This window comes from Mobula hypostoma, chromosome 21, assembly GCF_963921235.1.
Source record: "Mobula hypostoma chromosome 21, sMobHyp1.1, whole genome shotgun sequence".
In the NCBI taxonomy this organism is placed as follows: Eukaryota; Metazoa; Chordata; class Chondrichthyes; order Myliobatiformes; family Myliobatidae; genus Mobula; species Mobula hypostoma.
In genome coordinates this window covers 3,084,741-3,105,461 of record NC_086117.1, presented here as the reverse complement: position 1 = coordinate 3,105,461, position 20,721 = coordinate 3,084,741, and the positions used below count along the sequence as shown (strand labels likewise).

General features: G+C 47.5%; 1 protein-coding gene across 1 annotated transcript in view; it reads right to left on the bottom strand.

The window, feature by feature from the left end:
- LOC134359737 (myomegalin-like) overlaps nt 1-2,256 on the bottom strand; it is a 208,087-nt gene extending 205,831 nt beyond the window's left edge. The window contains exon 1 of the mRNA XM_063073309.1: nt 2,092-2,256. Coding sequence (XP_062929379.1) covers nt 2,092-2,144 — 53 coding nt within the window. The 5' untranslated portion in view covers nt 2,145-2,256. The remainder of the gene's footprint in view (nt 1-2,091) is intronic.
- Between the last annotated feature and the right edge of the window lie 18,465 nt (nt 2,257-20,721).

The following is a 20,721-nucleotide window of genomic DNA, read 5'->3' as shown; positions in this document are numbered from 1 at the left end:
TACCCAGTCTGGCAGTCCTAGTCCTGATGCTTCTGTATCTCGTTCCAGATGATAGTGGGTCAAAGAGACTGAGTTGGGTTGTAGGGATTCTCAACAATGCTTTGGGCCCTTCTTCACAACACTCTTGTAAAATGTCACAAACATTTGGGGGGGGGGGAGGGTGGAGAAAGAGGAAGACCCCTGTGATCATCTCAATGGTTTTTACTGTAGGGTGTTGTAGCCCGATGCCTTGCAGCTTCTGTACCACATAATGATGCAGCCAGACAGGATACTCTTGATGGTACTCGTATTGAAAGTCATTAAGGGGGTGGGAAGCCTTGCAAGCCTCAATCTCCTCAAAGTGTAGATGCTGTTGTGCCTTCTTGAGTAGTGAGGTGGTGCTGACCAAGGAACTTGGTGGTTTTGATTATTAATTTCAGGTTTCTAAAATCGAGAACTTTTGATTTATATAATTCTGACTGAATGCACAACACATCTTCTACTTCCAATACCTCCTTAATAGCAAATTCACCTTTGTTACACACCAATCACATATCCACATTCCTTTAGCATTGGGCCAACATTCAGGAATGAGTGGTGAAGTTCATAACCACAGGGACTGGAAGTATTTATAGAGTTTACTGAAGACAAAAATACCAGCAACAGCATGGATATAATCAAAGCTTGTGATATTCCTTACCGCTCAAAGACTCACTGAAAATATCAAGAGTACAAAACTTGACATGGGGGGGGGGGTACCACACAGGATAAAAGCCAATTGCAGAAGAGTTGTAAAATTAGCCAGCTCCATCATGGGCACTAGCCTCCATATTATTTTCAGGTTATTTTCAAGGAGCAGTGTCTCGGAAAAGCGACATCCATCATTAAGGCCATCACCTGGGACAAGCCCTCATCAGGATGGAGGTATAGGTGTGCCTGAAGACACACACCCAACTTTACGGGAACAACTTCTGATATGCCATCATATCTCCGAATGGGCAATGAACCCATGAACACGACCTCACTACACTTGTTTTCTCTATGCATTACTTTTTTAATGTATATACTTACTTTAATTCAGTTTCTTTTTCTATTATGAAGTATTACAATGTACTGCTGCCACAAAATTAACAGTGATATAAAACTTGATTATGACCTCTCTCTGAAGCAGAAGCTCCCAACCTGTTTTTAATGCCACAGACCATTTACCAAGAGGTCTGTGGACCCCAGTTCAAAAAGCAATTTTGAAAATGGAATCCTTCTATAATTTCTCTGGGTTGTTTGACTATCACTAGAAATGGGTTAGGCAACGTGATTCAGCGACTCAATGACCAAGTATAATCTTTCACGACAAAAGCCAAGGTAATTTATACCCTTCACTATCGGCTACTCCTTCGTTTGCGATGTAACTTCTCACAAGAAACCAGCTGATAAAATTACATCTGCATAAAACATGACACTTAATCTGAATGCTACATAACCAAACAAAAATTTGTTTTAAAATATAAAAAAAATCTCCTCTGCTAATAAAGTTGTGAGTCAAACTAGTGCCGCAAACTAGGTAGTATTTTGAATTGTCACGTAAGAGAAATGAAAAGAACAAAAATCCCAGAACAACAAACTAACGATGAGATCAGCTGGTCTTTACAGTCGAATGCGCAATAATTGACTTGACACAAGGACCACAATAGACCAGACCCGCAGAGCGGTTGACGGGACTATCTGGGTGATACAGAAGTCAGAAAACCAACGAGACAGACACACTTACACCTCCCAGGATAGAGTTAGATCTGGAATGGAGAGGCTGAGGGAAGAGGGGATAATGGTGGGAGAGAGAAGAGGAAGGGGAAGGAGGAGGGAATGGAGAAAGAAGGGGGTAGGAGAATGGGGGAGAGGCGAGGGAAGGAACGATGCTGGGAGGCAAAAGCGCTGGGGAAGGGGGGGAAGAGAAGAGAGGGTCGGGTCGGGACGGACCCTGACCCTTTGGTCCTTTAGACCGGCCGATCCAAAAATTCCCTTAACCCACGACCACCTTCCCCCGAACCTCCCACCAGGCCCGACCTGGCTCCTGGTCCTCATTCCCAGCCCGGAAGCCCCACTACCGGGCCTTACCTGCCATTCAGATCTAAGGGCAGGGACGGATCCTCGCACGCTAACGAATCCATAATGTCCGTCCGTCCGTCCGTCCCGCCCGCTCTCCCTCAGCCACCACTCGGCAGTGTCGCCGCTTCAAACTGCCGCCGTCGCCATTTCAAGCCGGAGCCGCCCGCGCGGCACCATGGGATAACGGGCAACCGACACACGCATGCGCCGAAACCATCCCTCGGTTAACGGGAAGCGGAGGGGGTAGGAGGGCGGAGGGGGGGAGGGGGGGAGGAGGGGGGAGGAGGGGGGAGGGGGGAGGAGGGGGGAGGAGGGGGGAGGGGGGAGGAGGGGGGAGGAGGGGGGAGGAGGGGGGAGGGGGGGAGGAGGGGGAGGGGGGAGGAGGGGGGAGGGGGGAGGGGGGAGGAGGGGGGAGGGGGGAGGGGGGAGGAGGGGGGAGGAGGGGAGGGGGGGGAGGGGGGAGGAGGGGGAGGGGGGAGGGGGGAGGAGGGGGGAGGGGGGAGGGGGGGGAGGGGGGAGGAGGGGGGAGGGGGGAGGGGGGAGGAGGGGGGAGGGGGGGAGGGGGGAGGAGGGGGGGGAGGGGGGAGGGGGGAGGGGGGAGGGGGGGGGGGGGGGGGGGGAGGGGGGAGGGGGGGGGGGGGGGGGGAGGGGGAGGGGGGGGGGGGAGGGGAGGGGGAGGGGGGGGGAGGGGAGGGGGGAGGGGGGGGGGGGGAGGGGGGAGGGGGGGGGGGGGGGGGGGGGGGGGGGGGGGGGGGGGGAGGGGGGAGGGAGGGGAGGGGGGAGGGGGGGGAGGGGGAGGGGGGAGGGGGGGAGGAGGGGGAGGGGGGAGGGGGGAGGAGGGAGGGGGGAGGGGGGGAGGAGGGAGGGGGGAGGGGGGAGGAGGGAGGGGGGAGGGGGGAGGAGGGAGGGGGGAGGGGGGGGGGGGGGAGGGGGAGGGGGAGGGGAGGGGGGGGGGAGGGGAGGGGGAGGAGGGGAGGGGAGGGGGAGGGGGGAGGGGAGGGGGAGGAGGGGAGGGGAGGGGGAGGAGGGGAGGGGGAGGGAGGGAAGGAGAGAGGGAAGAGAGAGGAAGGGGAGGAGAAGAGGGTTGGAGGTAGAGGGAGATGGAGAAAGGGGAGGGGGAGGAAGGGAGAAGCAGTGGGAAGGAGAGGCAGATGGAAGGAGAGAGGGAATGAAGGTGGAGGGGGAGGGAAGGAGAGAGGGAGTGCCGGGGAAGGAAAAGGATGGAAAGAAGAAGAGGCAGGGAGTAGGGCAGGGAGCAAAGGGCGAGGGGTGGAGAGAGAGGGGAGAGGAAGGAAGGGAAAGGGATAGAGGGAAGAAAAGAGGGAGGGAAAGGGTGGGTGTGGAGGGGAGTTGCATGGAGGGAATGGGAGAGGGTGGGATTGAAGGGGAGGGAAGGATAGAGGTAGGGTGGGAAGAAGAGTGGGAAGGGGGAGAGAGTCAGGTAGGGGAGGAGAGTGGAGGGAGGACAGAAGGGAAGAGGAAATGATGGGGACAGAGGGAAAGGGAGGAACGGGGCGGGGGGAGAAAGGAGTGGCGGGAAGTGAGGGAAGGGGCAAAAGAAAAAGAGAAAAGGAGGGAGGGAAGGAAATGGGGCAGAGAGACAGGAAGGAGGAAGGGAAGGAGGGGGAGGGGTGGCAAGGGAAAAGGGAGGGAAGAAAGGTGACAAGGAGGGGGGAGGCAATGAGAGGGAAGGAGAGGAGGTGAGAGGGAGTGGAGGGAAGGATGGGGAAGGAAGGAGAGAAGGAGGGGATGAAAGGACAGAGGGGGAGGGAAGGAGAGTGGGAGGGGAAGGGAAAACAGAGAGTAGGAAGGGGAGGGGGAGGGATTAAGGGGGAGGGAAGGAGAGGGCGAGTGAGGGAGGGAAAAGGGACGGCGAGAGAGGGGAGGGGTGAGGGATGAACACAAGGGGAAATGGAGGGAGTGGAGAGGAGGGAAAGGCAGACAGAGGGGCAGGAAGAAAGAGAGAGAATCTGGGAGGGCAGTAGGGAGAGGGTCTGGTAAGGAGGGGGGATCTGGATGGAAGTGAGGAAGGGAGGGCCTGGGTGGTAGGGAAGGAGGGGAGGGGGTCTGGGAGTGAGGGAAGTTGGATAGTGTCTGGGAGGGAGGGACAGAGAGAGATGGTGGTTCTAGTAGGGAGGGAGAGGGGGAGATGGTCTGGGAGGGAGGGAGAGGGGGAGATGGTCTGGGAGGGAGGGAGAGGGGAGATGGTTTGGGAGAGGGGAGGGTCTGGGAGGGAGGGAGAGGGGGAGATGGTCTGGGAGGGAGGGAGGGGGGAGATGGTTTGGGAGAGGGGAGATGGTCTGGGAGGGAGGGAGAGGAGGAGATGGTCTGGGACCGAGGGAGAGGGGGAGATGGTCTGGCAGGGAGAGGGGGAGATGGTCTGGCAGGGAGAAGGGAGATGGTCTGGGAGGGAGGGAGAGGGGGAGGTGGTCTGGAAGGAAGGGATAGGGAACGGAAAGGAGGGAGAAATGGAGGGGGATTGGGAGAGAGGTGTTGGGGGATGGGGTGGTGGGAGGGTAGATACGGAGGAAGGGGGTGGTGGAGGGAGGGGGGATGGAGGGGTGGGTGGAATGGAAAGAGAGGGGGGAGGGGATGGGTGTGGGCAAAGGAGGAAGGTGAGGTGGAGAAAAAGAATGTGCGGAACCAGAGAGGGGTGAGGGAAAGGAACAGAGGGAGGAAGAGGGAAAGAACGAGCAAGAGGAGAGGGAGAAAGGAAGAGCAGGAAGCGAGGGAACTGGCAAAAAATGCTGGTGGAACTCAATAAGTCTTGAATAAACAATCAGCATTTTGGTTTGCGACTCCATCAGGAGTAGGAAATGGGAGGGAGTGAGTGAAAAAAGTAGAAAGAAAAAGGGAAGATCAAGGAGAGAGAAAAGGGAAATGAAGATGCAAAGAGAGAATGGAAAAATGGAGAAGAGAAGCAGAAAGTTGGAGAAAGGAAAAAGGAATAGAGGAGAAGTAGAAGGGAAGGCAGAGAGAAAATGAGTGGAGGTGGAGAACATTAAGAGAAGACAGAAGGAAAGGAGGGAGGAGGGATTTGGAGCTTTGGGGTAATGAATGGTGGAGAAAAGTGTATAAGGGAGGGGGTTGGTGAACAGTTTTAGAGGGTGGTTGATGGGTTGGGGTTCAGAAACATGCTGAGGATCATCGGAGTTTTTGATATGGGAAGAGGTTGAACACTAGGGGACATCTTTATGCTGAAAGGGGAGGTTTAAAGGGGATTTGCAAAGCATGTTGTTTTGCACAGGGGAGGTGATAGTTCAAAGTTTAAAGTAAATTTTATTATCAAAATACATATATATCACCATATACATCCCTGAGATTCATTTTCTTGTGGGCATACTCAGTAAACCTATAGAATAGTAATGATAACAGGGTTAGTGCAAGATCAACCAGAGGGCAGGAGACAACAAACTGTGCACATGCAAAAATAAATAAATAGCAATAAATAATGAAGACATGAGATAAAGAGTCCTTAAACTGAGATCATTGGTTGTGGGAACATTTCAATAATAGATTGAGTGAGTGTTCAAGAGCCTGATGGATAGCAACTATTCTTGAACCGGATGTCGCAAGTCCTGAGGCTTCTGCACCTTCTACCTGATGGGAGCTGTGAGAAGGGAACATGATCTGGGTGGTGAGGATCTCTGATGATGGATGCTGCTTTCTTTTTTTTTGTAATTTATTTTTTTATTGAAGTTCATCATCAAACGAACATTTCCATGAGATGTATTTCAGATACTGTACATATATATCATATATTCATATTTGCCACAAATCTCCACTTAATATTTATCTGAGGTATACACTTACAGAAAAGAGAGGAAAGAAAGAACAAGCAAAAGGAGGAAATTATGTACAAGTAGGGAGTGATTTTTTTTACAACATATTCATTGATTCATTGATTTGGAAGAATCAGGTTGGGTCTGGTTCAGTGCTGGGACCGCAGCTGTTTACAATATACATTAATGATTTAGATGAAGGGATTAAAAGTAACATTAGCAAATTTGCAGATGACACAAAGCTGGGTGGCAGTGTGAAATGGGAGGAGGATGTTATGGGTGCAGGATGACGTGGACAGGCTGGGTGAGTGGGCAGATGCATGGCAGATGCAGTTTAATGTGGATAAATGTAAGGGTATCCACTTTGGTGGTAAGAACAAGAGTCAGATTATTATCTAAATGGAGTCAAGTTAGGGAAAGGGGAAGTACAACAAAACTAGGTGTTCTTGTACATCAGTCACTGAAAGCAAGCATGCAGGTACAGCAGGCAGTGAAGAAAGCTAATGGCATGCTGGTCTTCATAACATGGGGAGTTGAATATAGGAGCAAAGAGGTCCTTCTGCAGCTGTACAGAGCCCTGGTGAGACCACACATGGAGTACTGTGTGCAGTTTTGGTCTCCAAATTTGAGGAAGGACATTCTTGCTATTGAGGGAGTGCAGTGTAGGTTCACAAGGTTAATTCCCGGGATGGCGGGACTGTCATATGTTGAAAAATTGGAGCGACTGGGCTTGTATACACTGGAATTTAGAAGGCTGAGAGAGGATCTTATTGAAACATATAAGATTATTAAGGGATTGGACACGTTGGAGGCAGGAAGCATGTTCCCGCTGATGGGTGAGCCCAGAACCAGAGGCCACAGTTTAAGAATAAGGGGTAGGCCATTTAGAACGGAGTTGAGGAAAAACTTTTTCACCCAGAGAGTGGTGGATATGTGGAGTGCTCTGCCCTAGAAGGCAGTGGAGGCCAAGTCTCTGGATGCTTTCAAGAAAGAGATGGAGAGAGCTCTTAAAGATAGCGGAATCAAAGGTTATGGGGATAAGGCAGGAACTGGATACTGATTGTGGATGATCAGCCATGATCACAGTGAATGGTGGTGCTGGCTCGAAGGGCCAAATAGCCTACTCCTGCACCTATTGTCTATAATAAAATCAGGCCTATGAGGTGTTATGTAGTTAAACTATTTTCCCCAGTATGAATCAAATTGTTCCAACTTATGATTAACAGATGCTGTTATCTTCTCCATTTTGTAAATATCCATTGTAATTTCCATCCATGCATTTAAAGTTGGGCTCTCCTGTGATAACCATTTCCTGGTAAAAGTCTTTTTACCAGCCACCAGCAGTATATTCATTAAATATTTATCTCTTTTCAACCATTCTTGAGGTATATACCCAAAATATATGGTCTTTTTAAGGGTTTTTCACATTTAAAGATGTCTTATAGGGCATTGTGTATCCCACTCCAATAGTCTTTGATAACAGGGCAATCCCAGAAAATATGATAATGGTTTGCATTTTGATTTCCACAATTTCTCCAGCGAACAGGGGGGTTACTATCATAATGGGGTTTCTGAGAGAGTGTAATAAAATATCAAGTTCTTCCATCCAAACTCCCCCCATTTCTGTGAACTGGTACACTTCCATTGATACCTCCATATTATTGTCCAGTCTTCCTCAGATATTATTATCCCTCCTTCCTTCTCCCATTTTTTAATGTATGAAGTCAAATGTGTTTTAAGATTTGACAAACACTTATACACGCTTGAAGTGATCCTACTACCATTGTCAGAATTATATGCTTTTCTAAATAGGTCTATCAAACATGTACTTGCCTTGGTTACATTTTTAACCCTCCTATTAACAGACTGTCCCATCTGTAAATACCGATAGAAGTCTTGTTTTTCTAATAAGTGTCCCTTTTTAAGCATTTCAAAACTGAACAGTGTTCCTTCTTTCATTATATTGCAAAGAACTGTTATTTCTTTAGCTGTCCAGTCCTTAAATCTAGCATCTAGTTTATTCGGTGTAAAATCCGAGTCGTATGCACACCATTTAAGAATTGCAATATCTCCCTCTAGTTTGTATTCTTTTATAATAGTTTTCCATATTTTAAGAGTCCATTTCATCCATGGGTTATCAACAGTATTTATGTAACTTTGTAGGTTGTTATCAGCCAAACTTGCCTGTATGGGGATGGAAAGTATCCTCTCCTCAATGTTTTTCCATTGAGCGTCGTATGATGGGTTGCACCAGCACATCACAGCTCTCAACTGTGCTGCAAAATAATAATCTCCAGGAGAAGGTAGGCCCTATCCCCCCTTTTCCTTGGCTAATTGCAAAGTTTTGAGATGAACTCGAGGCCTTTTACCTTGCCATATATATCTTGATAACATTTTGTTCCATTCATTGAATTGGATGCTGCTTTCTTACAACAGCGTTTCATGTGGATGTGTTCAATGGTTGGGAGGGCCCTACCTGTGACGTACTGGGCCAAATCCACTCACTTTTGTAGGATCCTTCATTCAAAGGCATCGGTGCCTCCACCCCAGGCTCAATGCAGCCAGTCAATACACTCCCCCACCATACATCCACAGAAGTTTGTCAAAGTTTTAGATGTCATGCCAAATCTCTGCAGACTCCCAAGAAAGTAGAGGTGCTGCCATGCTTCCCTTGAAATCGCACCCACGTGCTGGGTCCAGGATGGGCCCTGAGAAATAGAAACACCGCAGGAACTTAAGGTCGCTAACCCCCTCCACCTCTGATCCTCCGATGAGGACTGGCTCATGGACTTCTGGCTTTCCTCTCCTGAAGACTATAACCAATTCCCTGGTCCTGCTGACACTGAGCGAGGGGTTGTCTCTATGACCCCACCCAGCCAAATTTCCAATCCCCTCCCGCATGCTGATGCACCACCACCCCTGGTTTACCCTGAAGCAGATACGATAGGAATGTTTAAGAGGCTTTCAGACAGGGTCATGAACAGGCCAGCTGCAGAAAAATTAAATTGAGGGGAACATAGTCCATTTGCAGACAGATGAGTAGAATAAAATTGTCGTCATGATCAGCACGGACATGTCACACAACTTGTTCCTGTGTTGCACTGTTTTTGGTAATGACAATTTCCAGTATTTTCTGTGTTTGAAAGTCCACCTATCTCTGGTACTATTTTTACATACCAGGACGGACAGAGTGTGCATATTATGTTGCTATGGCCACATGATTATCTATTCCAGCTTCCATGTCACTGGGAAGACTGCCAATCCTGTTTGGCAGTCCTCATGGACACTGGATGTCCTTGTGTTGTTCAAAACAACCTCTCAATTTATTTTTTGCTGAAGCTGGCTTTACAGGTGCACAGTAAGTGGAACTGCAGTCCCACAGCCCCAGACGTCCACATCCTCTCTGAGTGGAGTCTGCCCACTCTTCCTGTGACCATGTCTATTTCCCTCTGGTTTCCTCCCTCCTTACAATGACATTCTGGTTGTTACAATATTAGCTCGATTTGCAACTGTACGTCAAAACTCTGCAACTGGATCCCCGACTTCCTAACCGGACAAACACAATCTGTGCAGATTGGTGATAATATCTCCTCCTTGCTGACGATCAGCACTGGTGCACCTCGGGTGTGTGCTCAACCCACTGCTCTACTCCCTCTATACCCGTGACTGTGTGGCTAGGCACAGCTCAGATACCATCTATAAATATGCCATCTATAAATACAACCATTGTTGGTAGAATCTCAAATGGAGACGAGAGAGTGTACAGATATATCATCTAGTGGAGTGGTGTTGCGGCAATAACCTGGCACTCAATCTTAGTAAGACGAAAGAGCTGATTGTGGACTTCAGGAAGGGTAAGACAAAGGAACACATACCGATCCTCAAAGAGGGACTAGAAGTAGAGAGAGTGAGCAATTTCAAGTTCCTGGGTGTCAAGATCTCTGAGGATCTAACCTGGTCCCAACATATCGATGCAGTTATAAAGAATGCAAGACAGTGGCTGTATTTCATTAGGAGTTTAAGGAGATTTGGTTTGACAACTAAAACACTCAAAAACTTCTATAAATGTACTGTGGAAAGCATTCTGACAGGCTGCATCACTGGTATGGGATGGAGGGGGGTGCAAATGCACATGACTGTAAAGAAGCTGCAGAAAGTTATAAAATTAGTCGGCTCCATCTTGGGTACGAGCCTCTGTAGCACCCAGGACATCTTCAGGGAGCGGTGTCTCAGAAAGGCAGCGTCCATTATTAAGGACCTCCAGCACCCAGGACATGCCCTTTTCTCACTGTTACCATCAGGTAGGAGATACAGAAGCCTGAAGGCACACACTCAGCGATTCAGGAACAGCTTCTTCCCCTCTGCCATCTGATTCCTAAATGGACATTGAACCCATGAACACTACTCACTTTTTTTCAATATATACTATTTCTGTTTTTGCACTATTCTTGATCTATTGAATACACACATATATACACTGACTGTCATTGACTTATTTATCTTTTCTTTCCATATTATCATGTATTGCATTGAACTGCTGCTGCTAAGTTAACAAATTTCATGACACACGCCGGTGATAATAAACCTGATTCTGAAAACATACAGTGAAATTTGTGTCAAATGACCAACACAGTCCGAGGATGTGCTGTGGTCAGCCTGCAAGTGTTGCCACTCTTCTGGCAGCAGCAGAACATGCCCACAGCTTAATTACCCTAACCCATACATCTCTGAGCTGTGGGAGGAAACTGGAGCACCTAGTCTTCAGGAGAACGTACAGAGAGTGGTGGCAACTGAACCCTTATCACTGGCACTATAAAGTGATAGGCTAACTGATCCCTTTTTGTTTTGTGCTGCAACAGATCCGGAGTAACAATTATTTTGTTCTCTTTTACTCTTGTGTACTGGAAAGGACATTAAACAATCTTGAATATATGCTACCGTCCAGCCCTGCTTGTCCACTGTAAGTTGCCCTGGGGTAACTCAGTTGCAAGAGAATAGGGCAGGGGGAAGCTGATGATGATGATACAGGAGGAAAAATCATTCAGGGTAGATATGTGTTTGATGGTTAGCACAGATGTGGCTGGCTGAAGGGCCTGATTCCGAGCTGTATGACTTACCTCACCTACAGAGCTGATTTGGAAAAGACTCTCAACCAATCCCCCCCAGCTGACCATCGGAAAAAATCATTGTTGGCTTTGACCTTGATGTCCAATTAGAGGTGGCCAAAACACACCCAGGACCTGATGTCCGACCAGCAGATAGTCAGACAACATTAAGGCTGTCTTGGTTCCTACGGCAACAGTGGTAAGGTAGGTCTGTGGTCTCAGTGGTTCTATGTTCTCTCTGGAAGTATCTGAATCAGAAACAGGATTAATATCACTGACAAATGTTCTGACATTTGTTATATTGCACTGTACTGTTGCTGCAAAGCATTAAAAACTATAAATTACAATAAATAAATATGGGGGGGTGATTGATAAGTTCGTGGCCTAAGTTAGAAGGAATCAGTTTTAGAAAACCTAGTACATTCATTTTTCAACATAGTCCCCTCCTACATTTACACACTTAGCCCAGCGGTCGTGGGGCATACGGATCTTGGACCTCCAGAAAGTGTCCACAGCAGGGGTGATTGATAAGTTTGTGGCGTAAGGTAGTAGGAGATGAGTTATACAGGTCTCGATACATGCACATGCAGGTCAACTCTGAGTGCTAATGCAGAAAGTTTGAAGTTAATAACTCATCTCCTTCTTCCTTGGGCCACGAACTTATCAGCGATGAAGGAACACTTGGAGCTGTGACTCCTGGACTGGGAGAACGGCTCCAACAAATCCCAGGAACAACTGAGACCTCGGTCCAGAAGAGCGCATGACTACGAACAGCAAGGATACTGGCTGAACCCTCACGCTCCCAGGCCTCTGGTAGAGGACCTGAGATTGAAGAAAACCTCATAAGGCGTGAGAAACAAAAATATATCATTAAATAAGTAATCCAAAAAGAGAGTGAAAATAGTAAAGTAGTTAGAACAGAGAGTTCTCTGTTCAATTCATAATCTCGCTGTTACTAGTTTTCAGTACCTGCACATTTTTTCCTCTGTATCTGCAATGTTATTTTCTGCGTTCTGTATTTTTTACGTTCTCTTGATGTGTTTATTTATGGAATTATCTAATTGGATGGCACGTAGACAAAAGCTTTTCACTCTATCTCAGTACCTGTGACAATAGTAAACAAATATTTCAGAGAGTATTTAAGAGTCAATCAGTGCACAGGGTCTGGAGTTGTAGGTGAACTAAGGATAGCTAATTCCCTCCCTGCAGGACAACAGTGAACCAGGTAGGGCTTTACAACAATCAAGGTTCAGAGTACATTGATTACCCAAGTATATATATTATTTACAACCTCGAGATTCGTCTCCTTACGGACAGCCACAAAACAAAGAAACCCACCAGAACCCATTAAAAAAAGAGACCATCAAACACCCAAAGTGCAGAAAAGAAACAAATCATGCAAACAATAAAAGTAAGCAAATAACATTCAGGACTGAAGTTCAGGAAAGTGAGCGACAGCCATGAAGCCAGTCACACCTGCAGCCGATCCAGGAACCTGTTAGATGCAGGCCACGGCCTCAGTTCAATGCAGAGATGAGTAAACCTTGAGGAGTAGCAAACTCCTCGCCTTTTCTTTCCACTCTCACCATGATCTCTTCAATCTGGCCTGGCGCATAAATTGTCCGAAGCTCAGGTTGTTTCTTGTTCTTGGGCCCAGGGCCTGCCGTTTCGATACACTCTCGGGCCTGAGCTCTGCCGCCTCGATTCGGCCCACTTAAATCGATCAAACTTCAGATCGTTTCTCAGTCTCGGGCCCCAGTCCCAGGCCCTGGCCCTGTCACCTCAACTCCGCCTCACCTCAGTTCTACTACATCGAATCGCCTCCAAGTCTGCTCCTGCAACGGCCATACATTGGCTCATTCCCTACTCTCGGGTCTGGGCTCTGCTGCCTCAGTTTAGCCCGTACTTGTCACACAGCAACCGTCCTGCACCTTCCAGACTTCAGTTCGCACTGCAAAAATGCCAGGTCGTACAGGCAGTTCAGTAGCTCAACTCTGAGAGGAAGTTACAGGCTAGTGATTGCCAGTGATTGTACCCGAAAAAAAGTGTTATTAATACAGTAATTAATAGTTTTGTTTACTACCAGCAAGTAGTGCATCATCTTAAACCAGATAATGACATGATAAGGTAGCAATGCAACCACTTTACAGCACCAGCAATCCCCGATTGGGGTTCGCTTCCTGCCACTGTCTTTAAGGAGTTTGAACGCTCTCTCTGTGACCATGTGGATTTCCTCCAGGTGCTCCGGTTTCCTCCCACAGTCCAAAGACGTACTTTTTAATACATTGTGGGTGCGCTGTGCTGGCGCTGGAAGCACGGTGGCATTTGTGGGCTGTCCCCAGCGTAACCTTGGACTGTGTTGGTCATTGATACAAAATGACGCATTTCACTGTGTGTTGTGATGTACATGGGAGACATAAAGCTGATCTTTTATACGAGTCAATCAGTGCACAGAGTCTGGAGTTGTCGGTGAGCCAGAGCCTACAAGGAGGTCCAATTCCCTGCCCTGAAGGACAACAGAGAGCGGATAGGTTTTTACAACAACCACACAGTTTTATGAACGTCATTGTTAACGACTTACTTTTAAATTCCAGCTGATAGCAGTTGATTGTTTGTATTCTGGCTACCCCATGCACCTAACCCTTAGCTAGAGAGGTCAAGCATTTGGGGAAAGGCTGGACCCTGGACTTCTCTGAACAGGCTCTCTCATCTGGTGCCAGACTGCTCTTGTGGTGTTAACAACTGATGCTCAGTTCAACAGCAAGATTTACCTTTGTACTCGAAAGGTCAGATAGAGAAGCACAGTCGACGGATTACTTTGCAGTTTATCTGTGCACTTACGGGAATCGTGTCAGAAGCAGAGGAAAGACGTTTGCCTGCCTGCATCACCACTCAATGACATTTGGCATTTGACGAAGAATTTACTAAAATAGAAACCTCTTTCACAACGCTAAAAGTGGAGTAGGAACAACATCTTCATCTCATATAGTCAACAGCAACTAAATATATCCCTCTGAGAGTTGCATTTTAAGGTGGATACTTTTTAGAAGATATTTTTTAACCAGTCGTTTAGATGTAGTCAGATTTAATTAACACATGTACATTGAAACATTTACATGGTTCTGAAGAGAGAATATAGACAGCCAGGCAGAAAGCTGAGAAGCAGGACCTCCAGGATAGTAATTTTTGGATTGCTACTTGTGCCACGTGCCAGTGAGGGTAGAAACAGGATGATTTGGCAGATAAATGCTGGCTGAGAAGCTGGTGCAGGGGTAGGGCTTCAGGTTCTTGGATCATTGGGATCTCTTCTGGGGGAGGTATGACCTGTTCAAAAGTGACGGGTTGCATCTGAACCCGATGGGGACCAACATTCTCTCAGGCAAGTTTGTTAGAGCTGTAGGGGAGGGTTTAAACTAATTTAGCAAGGGGGGTGGGAACTGGAATGAAGGTACTGGGGATAGGATAGATGGTTAAAAAAAAGCAAAGATAGCATGCAGTCAGACTGTCAGGAAGGGCAGACAGATGATTGGACAAAATTGCAGCCAGCAGGGTGAGTATCAGTGCATTAGGGATGCAGAATCAGAAAGGGTGGTAAATACAGTCTCAAAGTGTTATATCTCAATGCACGGAGTATAAGAAATAAGGTGGATGATCTTGTTGCACTGTTACCAATTGCCAGGTATGACGTTGTAGCCATCACTGAATCGTGGCTGAAGGATAGTTGCAATTGGGAGCTAAATGTCCAGGGCTACGTGTTGTATCGGAGGGATAGGAAGGTAGGCAGATGGTTGGTGTGGCTTTGCTGGTAAGGAATGGCATCAAATCAGTAGAAAGATGTGACATAGGATCTGAAGATGTTGAACCCTTGTGGGTTGAGTTAAGAAACTGCAAGGGTAAAAGGACCCTGATGGCAGTTATATACAGACCACAGGATACAACAAGAAATGGAAAAGACATGTGAAAAGGGCAACAAAGCAAAAAAGGAGCGGGAAGATAGAGGATGGGAAGCTCTTAAAAACCTACAGAGAGCAACTAAAAGAATCATTAGGAGGGAAAAGATGAAATATGAAAACAAGTTAGCAAATAATATCAAAATGGATAGTATATGTTTTTTCAAGTATGCAAAAAATAAAAGAGTTGAGAGTGGATATAGGACCGCCAGAAAACGAGGCCGGAGAGATAATAACAGGGACAAGGAGATGGCAGATGAACTAAATGAGTATTTTGCATCAGTCTTCACCGTGGAAGACCCTAGCAGTATGCCAGGTGTTGAAGGGTGTGAGGGAAGAGAAGGGAGTGCAGTTACTTTTACAAGGGAGAAGGTGCTCAAAAATGCTGAAAGACCTAAGGGTACATCAGTAACACGGAGCAGAGGAACTGCACCCTAGGGTTCTGAAAGAAGTAGCGTTAGGGTTTGTAGAGGCATTAGCAGTGATCTTTCAAAAATCATTGGATTCCAGTATGGTGCCAGAGGACTGGAAGACTGCAAATGTCACTCCACTCTTTAAGAAAGGAGGAAGGCAGCAGAAAGTAAATTATAGACCAGTTAGCCTGACCTCAGTGGTTGGACAGTCAGAGGCCTTTGGCAAGGTGCCACACATGAGGCTATTTACCAAGTTAAGAGCCCATGGTATTACAGGAAAGTTACTAGCATGGTTAGAGCATTGGCTGATTAGTAGGAGGCAGCTAGTGGGATTAAAAGGATCCTTTTCTGGTTGGCTGCCAGTGACTAGTGGTGTTCCACAGGGGTTGGTGTTGGGACCAGTTCTTTTTATGCTGTATATCAATGATTTAGATGATGGAATAGATGGCTTTGTTGCCAAGTTTGCAGATGATACAAAGATTGGTGGAGGAACAGGTCGTGTTGAGGAAACAGGTAGGATGCAGAAGGACTTAAACAGATTAGAAGAATGGGCAAGAGAGTGGCAAATGAAATATGATGTTGGAAAATGCATGGCCATGCATTTTGGTAATAGAAATAAATGTGCAGACTATTTTCTAAACGGGGAGAAAATCCAAAAATCTGAGATGTAAAGGGACTTAGGAGTCCTTGTGCAGAACACCCTAAAGGTTAACTTGCAGGTAGAGTCAGTGGTGAGGAAGGCAAATGCAATGTTAGAATTCATTTCAGGAGGTCTGGAATACAAGAGCAGGGATGTGATGCTGAGGCTTTATAAGGCACTGGTGAGGCCTCACCTTGAGTATTGTGAACAGTTTTGGACCCCTCATCTAGAAAAGATGTGCTGGCATTGGAGAGGGTCCAGAGGAGGTTCACAAGGATGATTCCGGGAATGAAAGGATTATCAAGTGGGGAACATTTGATGGCTCTGAGTCTGTACTCGCTGGAATTTAGAAGGATGAGGGGGAATCTCACTGAATCCTTTTGAATGTTGAAAAGCCTAGACTGAGTAGATGTGGAAAGGATGTTTCCCATGTTGGGGGAGTCCAGGGCAAGAGAGCATAGCCTCAGGATAGAGGTTTCATTTAAAACAGAGTTGCGGAGAAATTCCTTAGCCAGAGGATGGTGAGTTCATGGAATTTGTTACACATGCAGCTGTGGAGGACAGGTGGTTGGGTATATTTAAGGCATAGATTCATGGGTTCTTGTTGGTCATGGCAACAGGAGTTATGGGGAGAAGGTCAGGGAATGGGTTGAGGATGGGAAAAAAGGATCAGCCATGATTGAATGGTGGAGCAGACTTGATGGGCCAAGTGGCCTAATTCTGCTCCTCTGTCATAAACTCATATGGAAACATACAGTGCAATGAGTAATTTGCGCTAACAACCAACATACCCCCAAGGGTGTGCTGGGGGCAGCCCACAAGGGTTGCCACACGCTCCGGCCCCAATATAGCATGATCACCATGTTCGCTCCGACAGCAAAACCCACCACACACATACCGAACACAGTCCTTTACCCCCAGGACCAGCCACTGTCTTCTGCCTCCAGCTTCCCGAGACTCATGCAGTCACAGATACTGGGCCCTTCAACTTTCCCAACAGACTTGCAGAGATTCGCTTCCTCAATGCTTTGGCCATCGGGCCTCAATTTCTGAATTTCTGATTGACTTTCTGGTTTTGATCTGCATTTTTGATCGACCTTCGGGCACAATCTTCAGTATCCACCCAGAGCTTGCCACTGCTGAAGAATGAAAACCCGAATTCCAGGCCTTGAGCTCCGGTCTCAATGATGATACAACAACATTAGGCCTTGAACTCTGGTCTTGCAATTCACATACCTGGGTGGGGGTGGGGGGGGGCATTGCCCCTTGTAATTTGCTGGTCTGCCAGCGTGACATCTGAGCATGTCCATGTAGCTGACCAAATGCAGCGTAGAGGCTCTGCTTGTCCTCTACCTCCCCCACATCCATGTCTCTAACCCTAACCCGATCCCTCACTCCCCTTTCTGTTCCCAAAAATTCAAGTTTGTTCAATTATCATGCAAACATACATGCAAAACACATAGCGCACTGCAGACATAATACATATGGTTACAATTTCAGAAAACAGTCACAAAGAACAAAAAAAAATGTACATACCCAAGTCCCCGAGTGGCATGACTGTAGGATTGATGGTAAATTGGTCCCAAAATGTCGACTGAACTTTTTTTCCAAAGGTGCTGCATGGCCTGCTGAGTTCCTCCAGCAGCTTGTGTGTGTGTTGCTCGGATTTCCAGCATTTGCAGATTTTCTCCAGTAAATTGGCTTGGTCCAGCTTGTTCTTCCAGTGAGCGAACACCAGAGGGCAGCACCCACCTCAAGTACAGTACAGTATGGATTCCAGCGTGGGTACCCCACAGGGTCCCGCCCATCCATCTTGACATCTCCACCAACGCACACACACAAAATGCTGCAGGAACTCAGCAGGCCAGGCACCATCTATGGAAAAGAGCAAACAGTCAATGTAAACACAAGGAAATCTGCAGATGCTGGAATTTCAAGCAACACACATCAAAGTTGCTGGTGAACGCAGCAGGCCAGGCAGCATCTCTAGGAAGAGGTACAGATGACGTTTCAGGCCGAGACCCTTCGTCAGGACTAACTGAAGGAAGAGATAGTAAGAGATTTGAAAGTGGGAGGGGGAGGGGGAGATCCGAAATGATAGGAGAAGACAGGAGAGGGAGGGATGGAGCCAAGAGCTGGACAGGTGATTGGCAAAGGGGATACGAGAGGATTATGGGACAGGAGGCCCAGGGAGAAAGACAAGGGGGGGTGAAACAGAGAATGGGCAAGGGGTATAGTCAGAGGGAGAGAGGGAGAAAAAGGAGAGAGAGAGAAAGAAAGTATGTATATAAATAAATAACGGATGGGGTGAGGGGGAGGTGGGGCATTAGCAGAAGTTTGAGAAGTCAATGTTCATGCCATCAGGTTGGAGGCTACCCAGACGAAATACAAGGTGTTGTTCCTCCAACCTGAGTGTGGCTTCATCTTTACAGTAGAGGAGGCCATGGATAGACATGTCAGAATGGGAATGGGATGTGGAATTAAAATGTGTGGCCACTGGGAGATCCTGCTTTCTCTGGCGGACAGAGCGTAGGTGTTCAGCAAAGCGGTCTCCCAGTCTGCGTCGGGTCTCGCCAATATATAAAAGGCCACATCGGGAGCACCAAACGCAGTATATCACCCCAGCTAACTCAGAAGTGAAGTGTCGCCTCACCTGGAAGGACTGTCTGGGGCTCTGAATGGTGGTAAGGGAGGAAGTGTAAGGGCATGTGTAGCACTTGTTCCGCTTACAAGGATAAGTGCCAGGAGGGAGATCGGTGGGGAGGGATGGGGGGGGGACGAATGGACAAGGGAGTCGCGTAGGGAGCGATCACTGCGGAATGCAGAGAGAGGGGGGAGGGAAAGATGTGCTTAGTGGTGGGATCCCGTTGGAGGTGGCGGAAGTTTAGGAGAATAATATGTTGGACCCGGAGGCTGGTGGGTTGGTAGGTGAGGACAAGACAAACCCTATCCCTAGTGGGGTGGCAGGAGGATGGAGTGAGAGCAGATGTGCATAAAATGGGGGAGATGCATTTGAGAGTAGAGTTGATGGTGGAGGAAGGGAAGCCCCTTTCTTTAAAAAAGGAGGACATCTCCTTCATCCTGGAATGAAAAGCCTCATCTTGAGAGCAGATGCAGCAGAGACGGAGGAATTGGGAGAAGGAGATGGCATTTTTGCAAGAGACGGGGTGAGAAGAGGAATAGTCCAGATAGCTGTGAGAGTCAGTAGGCTTATAGTAGACATCAGTAGATAAGCTGTCTCCAGAGACAGAGACAGAAACATCTAGAAAGGGGAGGGAGGTGTCGGAAATGGACCAGGTAAACTTGAGGGCAGGGTGAAAGTTGGAGGCAAAGTTAATGAAGTCAACGAGCTCAGCATGCGTGCAGGAAGCAGCGCCAATGCAGTCGTCGATGTAGCGAAGGAAAAGTGGGGAGCAGATACCAGAATAGGTTTGGAACATAGATTGTTCCACAAAGCCAACAAAAAGGCAGGCATAGCTGGGACCCATACGGGTGCCCATAGCTACATCTTTAGTTTGGAGGAAGTGGGAGGACCCAAAGGAGAAATTATTAAGAGTAAGGACTAATTCCGCTAGATGGAGGAGAGTGGTGGTAGAGGGGAACTGATTAGGTCTGGAATCCAAAAAGAAGCAGAGAGCTTTGAGACCTTCCTGATGGGGGATGGAAGTATATAGGTTTTAGACATCCATGGTGAAACTAAAGCGGTGAGGGCCAGGGAACTTAAAATCATCGAAAAGTTTCAGAGCGTGAGAAATGTCACGAACATAGGTAGGAAGGGATTGAACAAGGGGGTATAAAACAGTGTCGAGGTATGCAGAAATGAGTTTGGTGGGGCAGGAGCAAGCTGAGACAATAGGACATGAGATGAAGAGTCCTTGAAACCGAGCCTGTAGGTTGTGGGTGCTGGTATGAGTGCTGTTCAAGAGCCTGACGGTTGAGGAGTAATAACTGTTCCTGAACCTGGTGGTGTGAGTCCTGAGGCTCCTGTACCTACATCCTGATGGCAGCAGTGAGAAGAGAGCATGTCCTGGGTGGTGGGGTCCTCGATGGTGGACACTGCTTTCCTGTAACAGTGTCTCCTGTAGATGTGATCAGTGGTGGGGAGAGTTGTACCTGTGATGGACTGGACCATCTGTATCCACTACTTTTTTGTAGGATTTTCTGTTCAAGGGTATTGCTGTTTCCATACCAGGCCATGATGCATTCAGTCAATATATTCTCCACCACATATCTACAGGTTTATTAATCAAAAACACTTCCAGTTTTTACATAAAACTCTATCAAGTTCTGTTCATTCTTTCCTCAGGGACTCTATTACACCAGCACTCTCTCTTTATACAATATAGTAAATTGGATTATTATTGTCTCATGTACCGAGGTACAGTACAGTGATACACATCTCCTAGATCTTAAGGTATAGGGGCAGAATGAAGCCATTCGGCCCATCGAGTCTGCTCTGCCATTCCATCATGGCTGATTTATAATTCCCATCAACTCCATTCTCCTGCTTTCTCCTCATAACGTTTGACATCCTGACTAATCAAGAATACTGTCTTGCATATTGTTCAGATCAATAGATTGTAAAAAAAAACCATGTCACTACTTTAGTTTCCCAACACATGGATCCAGGAAAACCATCCCTCGTACACTCCAGGGATCTGCCCTCCCTTTGGTTCATTAAAATCTCTAATAATCCTTGTCTTGCTGTCTGTTTAGGGGTGTATGGGGTGTCAGGGAGGGGTAGCACCT